Source organism: Ovis canadensis, chromosome 2 (genome assembly GCF_042477335.2).
Source record: "Ovis canadensis isolate MfBH-ARS-UI-01 breed Bighorn chromosome 2, ARS-UI_OviCan_v2, whole genome shotgun sequence".
NCBI lineage: Eukaryota > Metazoa > Chordata > Mammalia > Artiodactyla > Bovidae > Ovis > Ovis canadensis.
This window is the reverse complement of record NC_091246.1, coordinates 68,868,726-68,882,292: the sequence shown is the minus strand read 5'-3', so window position 1 is coordinate 68,882,292 and position 13,567 is coordinate 68,868,726. Positions and strand designations below refer to the sequence as shown.

The window sequence follows — 13,567 nt, the reverse complement described above, 5'->3', positions numbered from 1 at the left end:
GTGACAGCAAGTTCGTGCTGGCTCTATGCATCTGTGTGTCTGGGGAAGTGTGTGCCTCACACGTGTGCCTGCAGGCGCCTGTGTGACAGTGCTCTCATGGCCACCCGTGGACCCTGGGGCCTGTGTCTGTGTGCCTTTATGTGCATGTGCAAGTGACAGTGGCTCTGGTCTGCTTTGCCCCCTCTCCTGCTGGAACTGAAAGATGTCTTTCTCAAGGGCAGTAAGGCCCACCCAGGTTGGTGCAGGGCTGGGTGGGATTTCTCTTCTTCCAGCCAAACACAGACATTATCATATACAGTTCAGAGAATCCTCAGTTTACAAGAAACTCTGAAATGTGTTTGATTTCTGAAGAAAAGGCCTCCAAAATTCTTACTAAGATTTAATAATCCATTAAGTGAGGCCTAGAATGTCACTTTAACAATAGGATTTTGCAAATTGAAAGACAAGCCAACCATGTTATTGAAATGCCTCTTCACTTACAGGAACTTGTTAAACGTGTTAAAAAAAGAATTAATGAAAAATGTGTCCTGTTAAGTGTCAAGGCTAATCTCAAAATAAAATAAAGCAATATCACTTAACAGGAAAACAAATTCTAGTTGAAGTATATAATTGTTAAGATAGTTGTTCTGGCTGTTTTTTGAGATAGATTTCATCCCTTAAAGAATTCAATTCTTGTACAGAGATTTTAGTAAATAAACTTGTTCAGCATGGGAACATGAAATCATCACGTGGAGCATTGAAGAAGGATGGAATAAAATTGATAACAAAACAAACAAAGAAAAGAAAGACCATATGGTGTGGGCATGCCTGTTCCTCCAGTGCCCCTTTGGGAGGGTCAGTGAGGGGACAGCAGAGTGACACAGCTCAGACCTCCCCAGGCTGCGACTGGATTTCACATGTGAGTGCAAGTCAGCTGTTGCCTACTTCAGTGCTGTAAATAAAACCAAAGCCAGTATTGGAAGTAGACCATCTTTTCCTTGCAAGGTAGCAGTCTGCAACATTGGCAGAGGATAGTACTTCTAAGACTTTCAGAAAGGGAAGTGGTAGTTTAAAGGATTATCAGCGGCTGTACTTTGCAGGAGCAGCCATGAAGAGATACCCCACGTCCAAGGTAAGAGAAACCCAAGTAAGACGGTAAGTGTTGCGAGAGGGCATCAGAGGGCAGACACACTGAAACCATAATCACAGAAAACTAGTCAGTCTAATCACATGGACCACAGCCTGGTCTAACTCAATGAAACTAAGCCATGCCCTGTGGGGCCACCCAAGACGGGTGGGTTATGGTGGAGAGGTCTGACAGAATGTGGTCCACTGGAGAAGGGAATGGCAAACCACTTCAGTATTCTTACCTTGAGAACCCCATGATCAGTATGAAAAGGCAAAATGATAGCATACTGAAAGAGGAACTCCCCAGGTCGTGAGTGAACTCTGGGAGTTGGTGATGGACAGGGAGGCCTGGCGTGCTGCAACTCATGGGGTTACAAAGAGTCAGGCACGACTGAGTGACTGAACTGAACTGAACTGAACTGAAGGTCTAAAATTAAATTTTAAATGGGGAGGGGAGACAATTTGGGTAAGGCAATAGCATGATTTGTGTCATGTTGAAGCTCATAAAGGGTTTATATAATCCCATCTTAAGTAACTTTTCATGACTCTGAACCTTCTTGACTTTGCAGATGAAGACCCCGAGCCTCAGAGAAATTACATGATTTGCCTTAGATCAGGGGTAGAGCCAAGACTTAAATCTAGATCTTTTAACTTTTGGGGTGCTTTTTCTTTATACAACAGGGCTTCCAAAGGTTATATTTCTTTAACCAGTTATTAGATCTTGAAAGCCATAGCTTTTCTGATGACATTTGCCTTGGTTCCAAATTGGGAAAGGAGTACATCAAAGCTGTATATTGTCACCTTGCTTATTTAACTTATATTCAGAGTACATCATGCAAAATGCTGGACTGGATGAAGCACAAGCTGGAATCAAGAAGAAATATCAATAACCTCAGGTATGAAAATGACACACCCTTATGGCAGAAAGCAGAGGAACTAAAGAGCCTCTGATGAAAGTGAAAGAGGAGAGTGAAAAAGCTGGCTTAAAACTCAACATTCAAAAAACTGAGATCATGGCATCCAGTTCTGTCACCTCGTGGCAAGTAGATGGGGACATGATGGAAACATGGCAGACTATTTTCTTGGGCTCCAAAATCACTTTGGATGGTGACTGCAGCCATGAAATTAAAAGATGCTTGCTCCTTGGAAGAAAAGCTATGACAAACCTAGACAGCATATTAAAAACCAGAGACAGTACCTTGCCCACAAAGATCCATCTAGTCAAAGCTATGGTTTTTCCATAGTCATGTATGGATGTGAGAGTTGGACTATAAAGAAAGCTGAGTGCTGAAGAATTGATGCTTTTGAACTGTGATATTGGAGAAGACTTTCGAGAGTCCCTTGGACTGCAAGGAGATCCGGTCAGTTAATCCTAAAGGAAATCAGTCCCGAATATTTATTGGAAGGACTGATGCTGAAGCTGAAACTCCGATACTTTGGCCACCTGATGAGAAGAACTGACTCCTTTGAAAAGACCCTAATGATGGGAAGGATTGAAGGCAGGAGGAGAAGGGCATGACAGAAGATGATATTGTTGGATGGCATCACCAATGCAGTGGACATGAGTTTGAGCAAGCCTCAGGAGTTGGTGATGGACAGGGAAGCCTGGTGTACTGCACTCCATGTGGTCGCAAAGAGTTAGACATGACTGAGTGACTGAACTGAACTGAACTGAATTGGGAGAGGGAGAATTCACAAAAGAGGAGAACACAGACACACAGAGAAGGTGATATGAACACAGATGGAGACGGGACTGAGGGTTGGTCTCTGCTGGGGGCAGATGGAGTCCTCAGTGGTAGATGCAGCCATGTTGGCCTCAATGTGTAGAGGTCCATGTGGTAAGCCCATGCTTGACCTCTGTCCTTGCCATCATTGGCCACTGTGTTCACAAGCCCATTGGAAAATGATAGGAGTGGCTGGGGAAAGAGGCTGAGTGGTACTGACGGAGCAGGTCATCTTAGCCCCTTGATTATGTAAATCCTCTTCTGCTGAGGTCCCCTTTTGGTGAGCACTCCTGTGGTACACAAATATCTTCATGATTTTCCTTTTCTTATCTTAGAAGCCTTATCACTCGTTCTCCTCCGCCTCCTCCAGCACTTGTTTCTTTTTAGAATTCTCTCAACTAGAGTTATCTATAGTGTCCAGCATTACTGCATTTTGGGGGGCATATTGGTGGGTTAATGAGTAGGTCTACATGGGTAAAATTTCCAGTGATAACTAAAATGTTTTAGGTTGAAATTTTATTCAAGTGTATTTTTTCACTTTTAAACAGATTACATGTTATCTTAAAACATTCAAATTTAATAAGATAAAGATATGTTTATAATCTTTCCTATTTAACAAACTATACATTTTTATTTCTGTGCATATTTATTTATTATTTTTCTAAGTGCCAGCCCCAAAGTGTACATAATTGTACATTTTTGTAATCGCTTAAAAGTTATTTAGATTTCTGCATTTTTGACGAAGCATTAAATTATTGTCTATATTCCTTCTCTACTGCTTAAGAAAATGTAAGTTGTTACAGCAAATACACTTGAAATTTAGGCAACTTTTATTGCCTTAAAACAATAGAAATTATTATCTCACTCACATAATAGTCCAATGTGGATGTTGCTGGTGGGCAAAGACTCTTGTCCATCCAATGAGGAGCTGGGACTCAGGTACTTTCCGTCTTCTAGTGCTGGCATCTCCTAGAGCTTCATGGTCATCTGTGTTGAGCTTTTGAAAGGGGAAATAAACAGTGAGGAGAAAGGTATATTAACGTCTCTTAATGTGTAAGCCAGAACAAACGTCTCTAGCCAGAACAACACGCATTACTTCTGTTCTTTCTCACACTAGTTTTTCCCTTGTTCTGAGATTTGGTCACATGGCCACACGTAGCTACAAGGGTGGGTCTGGAGAATGTAGCTCCTGGCTGGGCATCTGTTGCCCAGCAACAGCTCTGCCCTATGGAAGAGGAGCATAACTCTGTGGATTGTTCACCCAGTCTGCCCAACTGGTCAATCTTCATGATTACCCTTTTAGATGGCTGAAGAATATTCCATAAGTTCAGACATCACACTTTATTTGACAGGTTCTTCATTCAGTTCAGTTCAGTCGCTCAGTCGTGTCCGACTCTTTGTGACCCCACGAATCGTGCATGCCAGGCCTCCTTGTCTATCACCAACTCCTGGAGTTCACTCAGACTCATGTCCATTGAGTCAGTGATGCCATCCAGCCATCTCATCCTCTGTCGTCCCCTTCTCCTCCTGCCCCCAGTCCCTCCCAGCATCAGAGTCTTTTCCAATGAGTGGACTCTTCACATGAGGTGGCCAAAATACTGGAGTTTCAGCTTTAGCATCATACCTTCCAAAGAAATCCCAGGGTTGATCTCCTTCAGAATGGACTGGTTGGGTTTCTTTGCAGTCCAAGGGACTCTCAAGAGTCTTCTCCAACACCACAGTTCAAAAGCATCCATTCTTTGGCGCTCAGCCTTCTTCACAGTCCAACTCTCACATCCATACATGACCACAGGAAAAACCATAGCCTTGACTAGACGGACATTTGTTGGCAAAATAATGTCTCTGCTTTTCAATATACTGTCTAGGTTGGTCATAACTTTTCTTCCAAGGAGTAAGCGTCTTTTAATTTCATGGCTGCAGTCACCATCTGCAGTGATTTTGGAGCCCCCAAAAATAAAGTCTGACCCTGTTTCCACTGTTTCCCCATCTATTTGCCATGAAGTGATGGGACCGGATGCCATGATCTTCGTTTTCTGAATGTTGAGCTTTAAGCCAACTTTTTCACTCTCCATTTTCACTTTCATCAAGAGACTTTTTAGTTCCTCTTCACTTTCTGCCATAAGGGTGGTATCATCTGCATATCTGAGGTGATTGATATTTCTCCCGGCAATCTTGATTCCAGCTTGTGCTTCTTCCAGTCCAGCGTTTCTCATGATGTACTCTGCATATCAGTTAAATAAGCAGGGTGACGGTATACAGCCTTGACGTACTCCTTTTCCTATTAGGAACCAGTCTGTTGTTTCATGTCCAGTTCTAACTGTTGCTTCCTGACCTGCATACAGATTTCTCAAGAGGCAGGTCAGGTGGTCTGGTATTCCCATATCTTTCAGAATTTTCCACAGTTGATTGTGATCCACACAGTCAAAGGCTTTGGCATAGTCAATAAAGCAGAAATAGCTGTTTTTCTGAAACTCTCTTGCTTTTTCCATGATCCAGCAGATGTTGGCAATTTGATCTCTGGTTCCTCTGCCTTTTCTAAAACCAGCTTGAACATCAGGAAGTTCATGGTTCACGTATTGCTGAAGCCTGGCTTGGAGAATTTTGAGTATTACTTTACTAGCGTGTGCTGCTGCTACTGCTAAGTCACTTCAGTCGTGTCTGACTCTGTGTGACCCCATAGATAGCAGCCCACCAGGCTCCCCCGTCCCTGGGATTCTCCAGGCGAGAACACTGGAGTGGGTTGCCATTTCCTTCTCCAATGCATGAAAGTGAAAAGTGAAAGTAAAGTCGCTCAGTCGTGTCCGACTCTTAGCCACCCCATGGACTGCAGCCTACCAGGCCCCTCTGTCCATGGGATTTTCCAGGCAAGAGTACTGGAGTGGGGTGCCATTGCCTTTTCCAGTAGCGTGTGAAATGAGTGCAGTTGTGTGGTAGTTTGAGCATTCTTTGGCATTGCCTTTCTTTGGGATTGGAATGAAAACGGACCTGTTCCAGTCCTGTGGCCACTGCTGAGTTTTCCAAATTTGTTGGCATATTGAGTGTAGCACTTTCACAGCATCATCTTTCAGGATTTGAAACAGCTCAGCTGGAATTCCATCACCTCCACTATCTTTGTTCGTAGCGATGCTTTCTAAGGCCCACTTGACTTCACATTCCAGGATGTCTGGCTCTAGATGAGTGATCACACCATCGTGATTATCTGGGTCGTGAAGCTCTTTTTTGTACAGTTCTTCTGTGTATTCTTGCCACCTCTTCTTAATATCTTCTGCTTCTGTTAGGTCCTTACCATTTCTGTCCTTTATCGAGCCCATCTTTGCATGAAATGTTCTTTTGGTGTCTCTAATTTTCTTGAGGAGATCTCTAGTCTTTTCCATTCTGTTGTTTTCCTCTATTTCTTTGCATTGATCACTGAGGAAGGCTTTCTTATCTCTTCTTGCTATTCTTTGGAACTCTGCAGTCAGATGTTTATATCTTTCCTTTTCTCCTTGGCTTTTTGCTTCTCTTCTTTTCACAGCTATTTGTAAGACCTCCCCAGAGAGCCGTTTTGCTTTTTTGCATTTCTTTTCCATGGGGATGGTCTTGATCCCTGTTTCCTGTACAATGTCATGAACCTCATTCCATAGTTCATCAGGCACTCTATCTATCAGATCTAGGCCCTTAAATCAATTTTTTACTTCCACTGTATAATCATAAAGGATTTGATTTAGGTCATACCTGAATGGTCTAGCGGTTTTCCCTACTTTCTTCAATTTAAGTCTGAATTTGGTAGTAAGGAGTTCATGATCTGAGCCACAGTCAGCCCCTGGTCTTGTTTTTGTTGACTGTCTAGAGCTTCTCCATCTTTGGCTCAAAGAATATAATCAATCTGATTTCGGTGTTGACCAACTAGTGATGTCTGTGTGTAGAGGTTCTTCATTATTAAACATTTATAGGAATTGTTTAAAATTTTCCACCCCTAATATCTAGATCCCACTGCAGGAAATGTGTACACACACATAACTTTCCACCCTTTGAGAATTATTTCTGTAAGAATAATTCTGAAAAAATGGGAGAGAGAGAAAATAATGAATTTAAGTTACAGATATTTTTCAGGCTTTGGAATATATAAGCTTAGCCCTTGAGAACAGTGTTTAGTTTGTCTTCCTTGCTTCATATGCAAGGTCTTCACCATTGCTTCCGTTCAGTTCAGTCGCTCAGTGGTGTCTGACTCTTTGCAACCCCATGAATCGCAGCACGCCAGGCCTCCCTGTCCATCACCAACTCCTGGAGTTCACTCAGACTCATGTCCATCGAGTCAGTGATGCCATCCAGCCATCTCATCCTCTGTCGTCCCCTTCTCCTCCTGGCCCCATTCCCTCCCAGCATCAGAGTCTTTTCCAATGAGTCACCATTGTTTGTTTCATGGTAATACTCAAAATGAGTTGAATGATGAAATAAAATATAACATAAGCACGTGGAACATGATTTATCACCACTCTGGATAAAATGACTGTAATTTTTGTCCTATATCTTTCTCATCTTAATAAATGGTGCCATCGTTCATCAGATTATTCAAGGTAGAAGCTGGGAGTTGACTCCTTTCCTTACTGTCCCTGTTTTATTTATTTCTGTGTAAGAAATTATGACAGAACTTAGAGGCTTAAAATAGCAATGGATATTTATTGTTGCTCACAGTTTCTATGGGCGTGGAGGTAGGTTGTTTTGACTCAGTCACAGCTGCATATCAGTAGGGTCTAGACGGGCCAGTGCAGGATGGCTCACCTACACACTTACACACAGCTGGAAAGTGATGCTGGCTGTTGGTGGGAGAACTCAGGTGCTCTCGGTCCAGGTGGCTGCACAGGGCCTCCTTGAATGTCCCAGTGACATGACTCTATTTCCCAGAGTGAGCAATCCAAGACAGCAAGGCAGAAGTGGCAGTGTCATTTATTGGGAAGTCACACACCTTCAGTTTTGCAGTGTTCCACTAACCACCCAGATCTTCCTTCGCTGTGGGAGGGGGCTGCACCAAGGCATGGATGCCAGAGGCATGGATTGTTGGGGGCCATCTTGAAGGCTGGCTACCATAGTGTCTCCATTCCTTCATTATACCCACATATTCTGTTCATTCTCCTTCCAAAGATACATTCAGATATAATCACTTCGCTTCATTTCTACTACTTCTAGTCTAGTCTAAGACAGGGTCCATACTCAGCTCTGCCGTGATAGCGTTCCATCTGACCTTTCTCCTTTTTCTCTTCTACTTCTCGCTCTCTAATGCATTTTTTCACATTGCAGCCGCTCATTCATCATTTATTCATTTTTTCTATTTGTCAATTCTATTTTTTATTAATGAATATAATTAATTAATAGAAAATCTATTCATCACTCATTTTTTCTATTCTATTAAGTATATTTATTGTGTACTTACTATATGCTAGGTTTGTTCTAGATTCTCAAGAGTATAGCAGTGAAACTTATATATAATGAGGAAATAAATAAGATGGAAAATATTAAAGGGTAATGTGTGTAACCCAAAGGACTAAACAAGGTAAGGAAAATAGAGGACAACAAGGAAATTAGAGACTTATGTGTGCTGTACTGTATAGGGCTGTCATGGGTTGTCTTTGATTAGTTGGCATTGAATAGTAACCAAAACACAGGAGGAGGCAGGCATATGGATACTTGGGTAAGGGTGTTCTAAGCAGAGGAAAGAGCAAGCACAAAGCATGCTTGATGTGTGTGAGGAACAGGAGACCAGCCAGTGTCGTTGAAGCAGAGAGAGGAAGGGGGGTGGAGAGTGGCAGGTGATGGGGGCAGATCACGGAGGGCCTGGTGGACTGAAGACTTTGACTTTACCTGCGGTTGGTGGGACATGAGGACAGTCGTTGGAATGTTTTGCTAATATGATATGACTTGCTTTTTAATAAGATCTTTTGGATTGCTCAGCCCGTGATCTTTATAACTGATAAGGCCACTTCTAGTGCTTAAAACCCTTCCATGGATTCCTGTAATACCTAGAGTAAAATCTAAGCTCTGTTAGCTATTATTACTATAATTGTTATTGCTGTTATTAAAATTAACACCCCATTATTATCACAGATCCTGCTGATTTTTTTTTCTGGTATCTATCCAACTAGTAATTACTATTAATACTACTATTACGATTACCACTACTACTAGGTTTATTTGTTTATAATCTACCTCATCCACTTGAGAATATGTACTATGGAGATGTTGTAGCTGAGTGTCTTTCCATACTAAATTATCCCCAAACTGTTTTATTTTTGGAGCTCTTGTGTTTGATCTTTAAGAAAATTTTTTCGCTGTATCTTTCCTCATTGTCATATTTGGTCAGTGACCTACTTCCAGGAATGCTGTTATTGGTGCCAGGGTAACTTTGCAATTGTGCTGGACGTAAGAGCTGATCTTGGCTTCAAGGCTATGCCAGTACTTCTCAGACTTTAAAGGACAAGTGAATTATGTGGAAAGGTAGGGATCTTGCTAAGTGTGGGGTGGGCCTTGAGATTTGGCATTTCTCCCAAGTGATGCCCATGCCACTGGTTTTTTTGAGTAAGGAGAGGGTTTGATCACCAGACTTGACTGGATGTTGGAAAAGCCTGTGGAGCTCAGGCTCCTCCCCTGCCATGCCTGATCCTGAGGCAATCTTAGTACTAAGAATCTTCCAGTTCTCATTAATGATTCTAATTGGTAGCAACATTTGAGAACCACTGCATTGGATGACACTGAGTCCTATTTGAAAACAAAGCACGCACAATAATGCTCTACAGGGTTATGCTGCTTTCTTTCTTTTTTAAAACTCAATTTCATGGTTATAGGGAGTCTGGCCACACAGATGGATGACCTCCAGATTGCTGCCTAGCATGGCTGGATTTCTCCAGTGTCCCCAGCACATGCTATCACTTAGTGGCCAGAATAGGACTTCTGCCCTCAGGAAACTGGGGCTTCCAAGTGCAGTTAAAATACACTTGCTGACAACAAGGCTGTAGCAAGTCAGGTCCCTCCTGTGTGAGCTTGTGCTGAGGCAGGGAAGGAAGGTGAAGCAGAGAAGTGCTCTGTTTTTCTTTCTTGTAATTTCCAGAATGTACAGATGCAGTTTCTGAGCCAATAACAAACTAAGAACTTCTTGTATGAGTCAAGCTAACCCTCTGGTCATCAGAAGCAGGTGTTTTAAACTGCTGAAAAGCAATGAGGCATATCTCACTTACAGGTTAATAACTGACTACGACACATGGGTGTCCCAAATGGTCTTGGAGATACTGGGCTGGAGAGCTGCCTCCCTGTGCCCCCACACGTCTCTCCCCACCTGAAGCCCCCTCAGTTCTTTTTGCCAAGTGACCAGTATGTGCTAACAGAGCCTGGGACACTTTCTCATAGAAATGTACTTCAATCCCATGTAACCAGATTGATTTTTTTTTCTGGCTAATCTAGATTGGTCGACTGATTATTGGACAGAATGGCATCTTGTCGACACCTGCTGTGTCCTGCATTATCAGAAAGATCAAGGCAGCTGGTGGAATCATCCTGACAGCCAGCCACTGCCCTGGAGGACCAGGGGGAGAGTTTGGAGTGAAGTTTAATGTTGCCAATGGAGGTATGTGGTTCAGAATATGCCTTAATTGTCATGGTTTCTTTCCTCTTATATCATGGTCTTACAATGACCCCATGATGTCAGATAAGCAAGGCAGAAAGGGAATGGCTCAGAAAAGTCCAGTGAGGTGCCTGTAGTAGTCAGGGATTTTTAGAGAAGCAGAACCAATAGGACATATAGATTGTCTCCAACTTAACGATGGTTTGATTTAAAGATTTTTTTGACTTTACACTTTATAGTGTAAAAGCAATATGCATTCAGTAGAAACCTTGTTTCACTGGAATTTCAAATTTTGATCTTTTCCTCAGCTGACAATGCTGTATAATTCTGTCTCGTGATGCCGGGCAGGAAGTGCAGCTCCTATCCGATCACAAGGGTAAACAACTAGTACATTTACAACTGCCCTGTACCCATTCAGCTCAGTTGGTAAAGAATCTGTCTGCAATGTAGGAGACCATTGTTTGATTCCTGGGTCGGGATGATCTGCTGGAGAAGGGATAGGCTACCCACTCTAGTATTCTTGGGCTTCCCTTGTGGCTCAGCTGGTAAAGTATCTGCCTGCAGTTTGGGAGACCTGGGTTTGATCCCTGGGTTGGGAAGATCCTTTGGAGAAGGGAAAAGCTACCCACTCCAGTATTCTGGCCTGGAGAATTCTATACAGTCCATGGGGTGATAAAGAGTCAGACACGACTGAATGAGCTTCACTTTCACTTTGCATCTACTCTGTTGTTCTCTTTCAGTACAGTATTTGATACATTAAATGAGATATTCAGCACTTTACTATAAAACAGGCTTCAGGATAGATGATTTTGTACAACTGTAGCCTACCAAGGTGTTCTCAGCATTCTTATGATAGGTTAGGCTAAGCCCTGATGTTAGGTGTATTAAATGCATTTTTGACTTATGATATTTTCAGTTTACAATGGATTAGTCAGAATGTAACTTGTAAGTCCAGGAAGATCTAGAAAGAGATTTATTTTAATGAATTGGGTTATGTGATTACGGAGGCTATGAAGTCCCAAGATCTTTCTAGGAGAGTGGATGATATAGGTCTAATCTGAGTATGAAGGCCTGAGAAGCAACAGAGCTGATGATATAAGTTCCAGTCTGAGTCCATGTCTGAAAGCAGAGTGGCACCAATGTGTCAGGTGGAAAGTGAATTCTCCCTTCCTCAGTCTTTTTGTTTTGTCCATGCCTTTGATGGGTTGGGTGAGGCCAAGCCATGCTGGGGAGGGCAGTCTGCTTCACTCAATCTGTTAATCTCATCCAGAAACACCCTCACAGACATACTCAGAGCAACATTTAACTGAACATCTGGGCTCTCTGTGACACAAGCAAGCTGACACGTAAAATTAAGCATCATGTTGCCTCAGGTGATGGGACAAGGAAGGGGCACAAGGGGTTTTATACCCATTTGGTCTCTTGGTCCCCTGCACTCCTCAGCACAGTGAAATGGTTGAATATTGATGCTTATCTGACATGGAAGGACCCTGGATTTTAAAGTTGAAGCAGACCCTCAAAGTCATTTAGATCATTCCCATCATTTTACAAATAGACAGATCAAAGCCCTGGGAGGCTGTTTGCTCAAGGTCACATTGTCAGACAGGACTTCTTAGCATAAGTCCTACATTCTCCCTTTCCTATAGTGTTGACTTTCTCTTACTGACATGCTTAGAATTATTTCACTTTTTCTTGTATTTTTAGAAATTTGTAGTTTAGAAGGGCTTCCCTGGTGGGCCAATGGTAAAGAATCTGTGCAGTGCAGGAGACTCAGGAGATGCTGGTTTGATCCCTGGGTTGGAAGATCCCCTGAAGGAGGGCATGGCAACCCACTCTAGTATTCTTGCCTGAAGAATCCCATGGGCAAAGGAGCCTGGCAGGCTACAGTCCATGGGACCACAAGAGTCAGACACAACTGTAGTGAATGAGCATGGACAGTTTAGAAGTCCTAGTGGGTGGGATATGTGTATAAGGGTGAATTAAAACATTTTTGAACATATATAAAATGTAGGGTAGGAAGGATAATAATAAATGGATACCATATATTCCTTACTCTGTTTTTCCATTTTGCTTTTTTCCCCTAAAGACTTTTAAGGTAAATTACAACATGACGGCTTAAATATTTCTGACTACATCTCTTTAAAATAAAGATGTATTCCTGTATAACTACATGATCATACCTAACAAAAATCATAGTAATTCTCTAATGTCATCTAAAGTCTCATCTATATTTAAAATTTTCTGAGTGTCCTCCAAATGTTGTTTACATCTGCTTTGTTAAAACCAAGTTTTGTCCCAGAACTATGTGTTGCATTTGGTTTTTAAGTCTCTTAAATCTCTTTTAATCTAGAACACTAAGTCTTCATGTATATGTGGGTGGGAGCTGAATTTTAACCAACAACTGTTGCCATTATGAAGCATTCCTGGCCCAGGCACAGTAGCACATCTTGAAAGGGAAGTACATGATTGCCCCCTCCTTGCAGCCATTTTGGATATTATTCAAAGAAAGAATGTTGCTCAAGCCAAGTGTTTAAAAAAAATAAAAACAACCTTATGAAGAGCCTTATTTTTGAAGGTATGATTCAAGAAACACTGCTTCACCAAAAAGCACACCTTGGGCCAACATTTAGTCTTGCAGAAGCTACTGAATATTTCAGGAAAAAATATGCAAAGCGCAGGTATTCTATATACTTATAGGACATTTCATGTACTCAGAATATGGCAATGAAATGTAATATATAAGTAATATAAAAGTTGCCAAACTAAATAATGTATTTAAACATTTGAATTAATATCTGACTGAATATCTTATAAGAGAATCTCAGTCATCTCTGTGATAATGTGTGAGGAATAAAAGGAAAAGATACTATTTAAATAACCATTTTTTAGACTGAATTGCAGGAGTTTATGAGACTTGCTCAGTCATATCCTGAATAGGTGAAGGGGGTTGAATTTATCATTTAGCCTTTAACTGTATTGAAAGTCCTTCCTTTTACATTTATTTCTTCATGTTTACATGTCTTGGTGTCATTAATGAGACTGACATTCCTGCTAGCATGGAGAGATTGAGTTGGCTTCTTCCTGCTTAGAGTGAGTTTTATCATGACATCTTTCATCCGAAGTTACAAGTTGCACATAGTCATCT

The 13,567-nt window shown here is 41.8% G+C and overlaps 1 protein-coding gene across 1 annotated transcript in view; it reads left to right on the top strand.

The window, feature by feature from the left end:
- PGM5 (phosphoglucomutase 5) overlaps window positions 1-13,567 on the top strand; it is a 206,777-nt gene that overhangs the window by 15,242 nt on the left and 177,968 nt on the right. Inside the window, exon 2 of the mRNA XM_069576376.1 lies at window positions 10,263-10,425. Within this exon, the coding sequence (XP_069432477.1) occupies window positions 10,263-10,425 (163 nt within the window). The remainder of the gene's footprint in view (window positions 1-10,262; window positions 10,426-13,567) is intronic.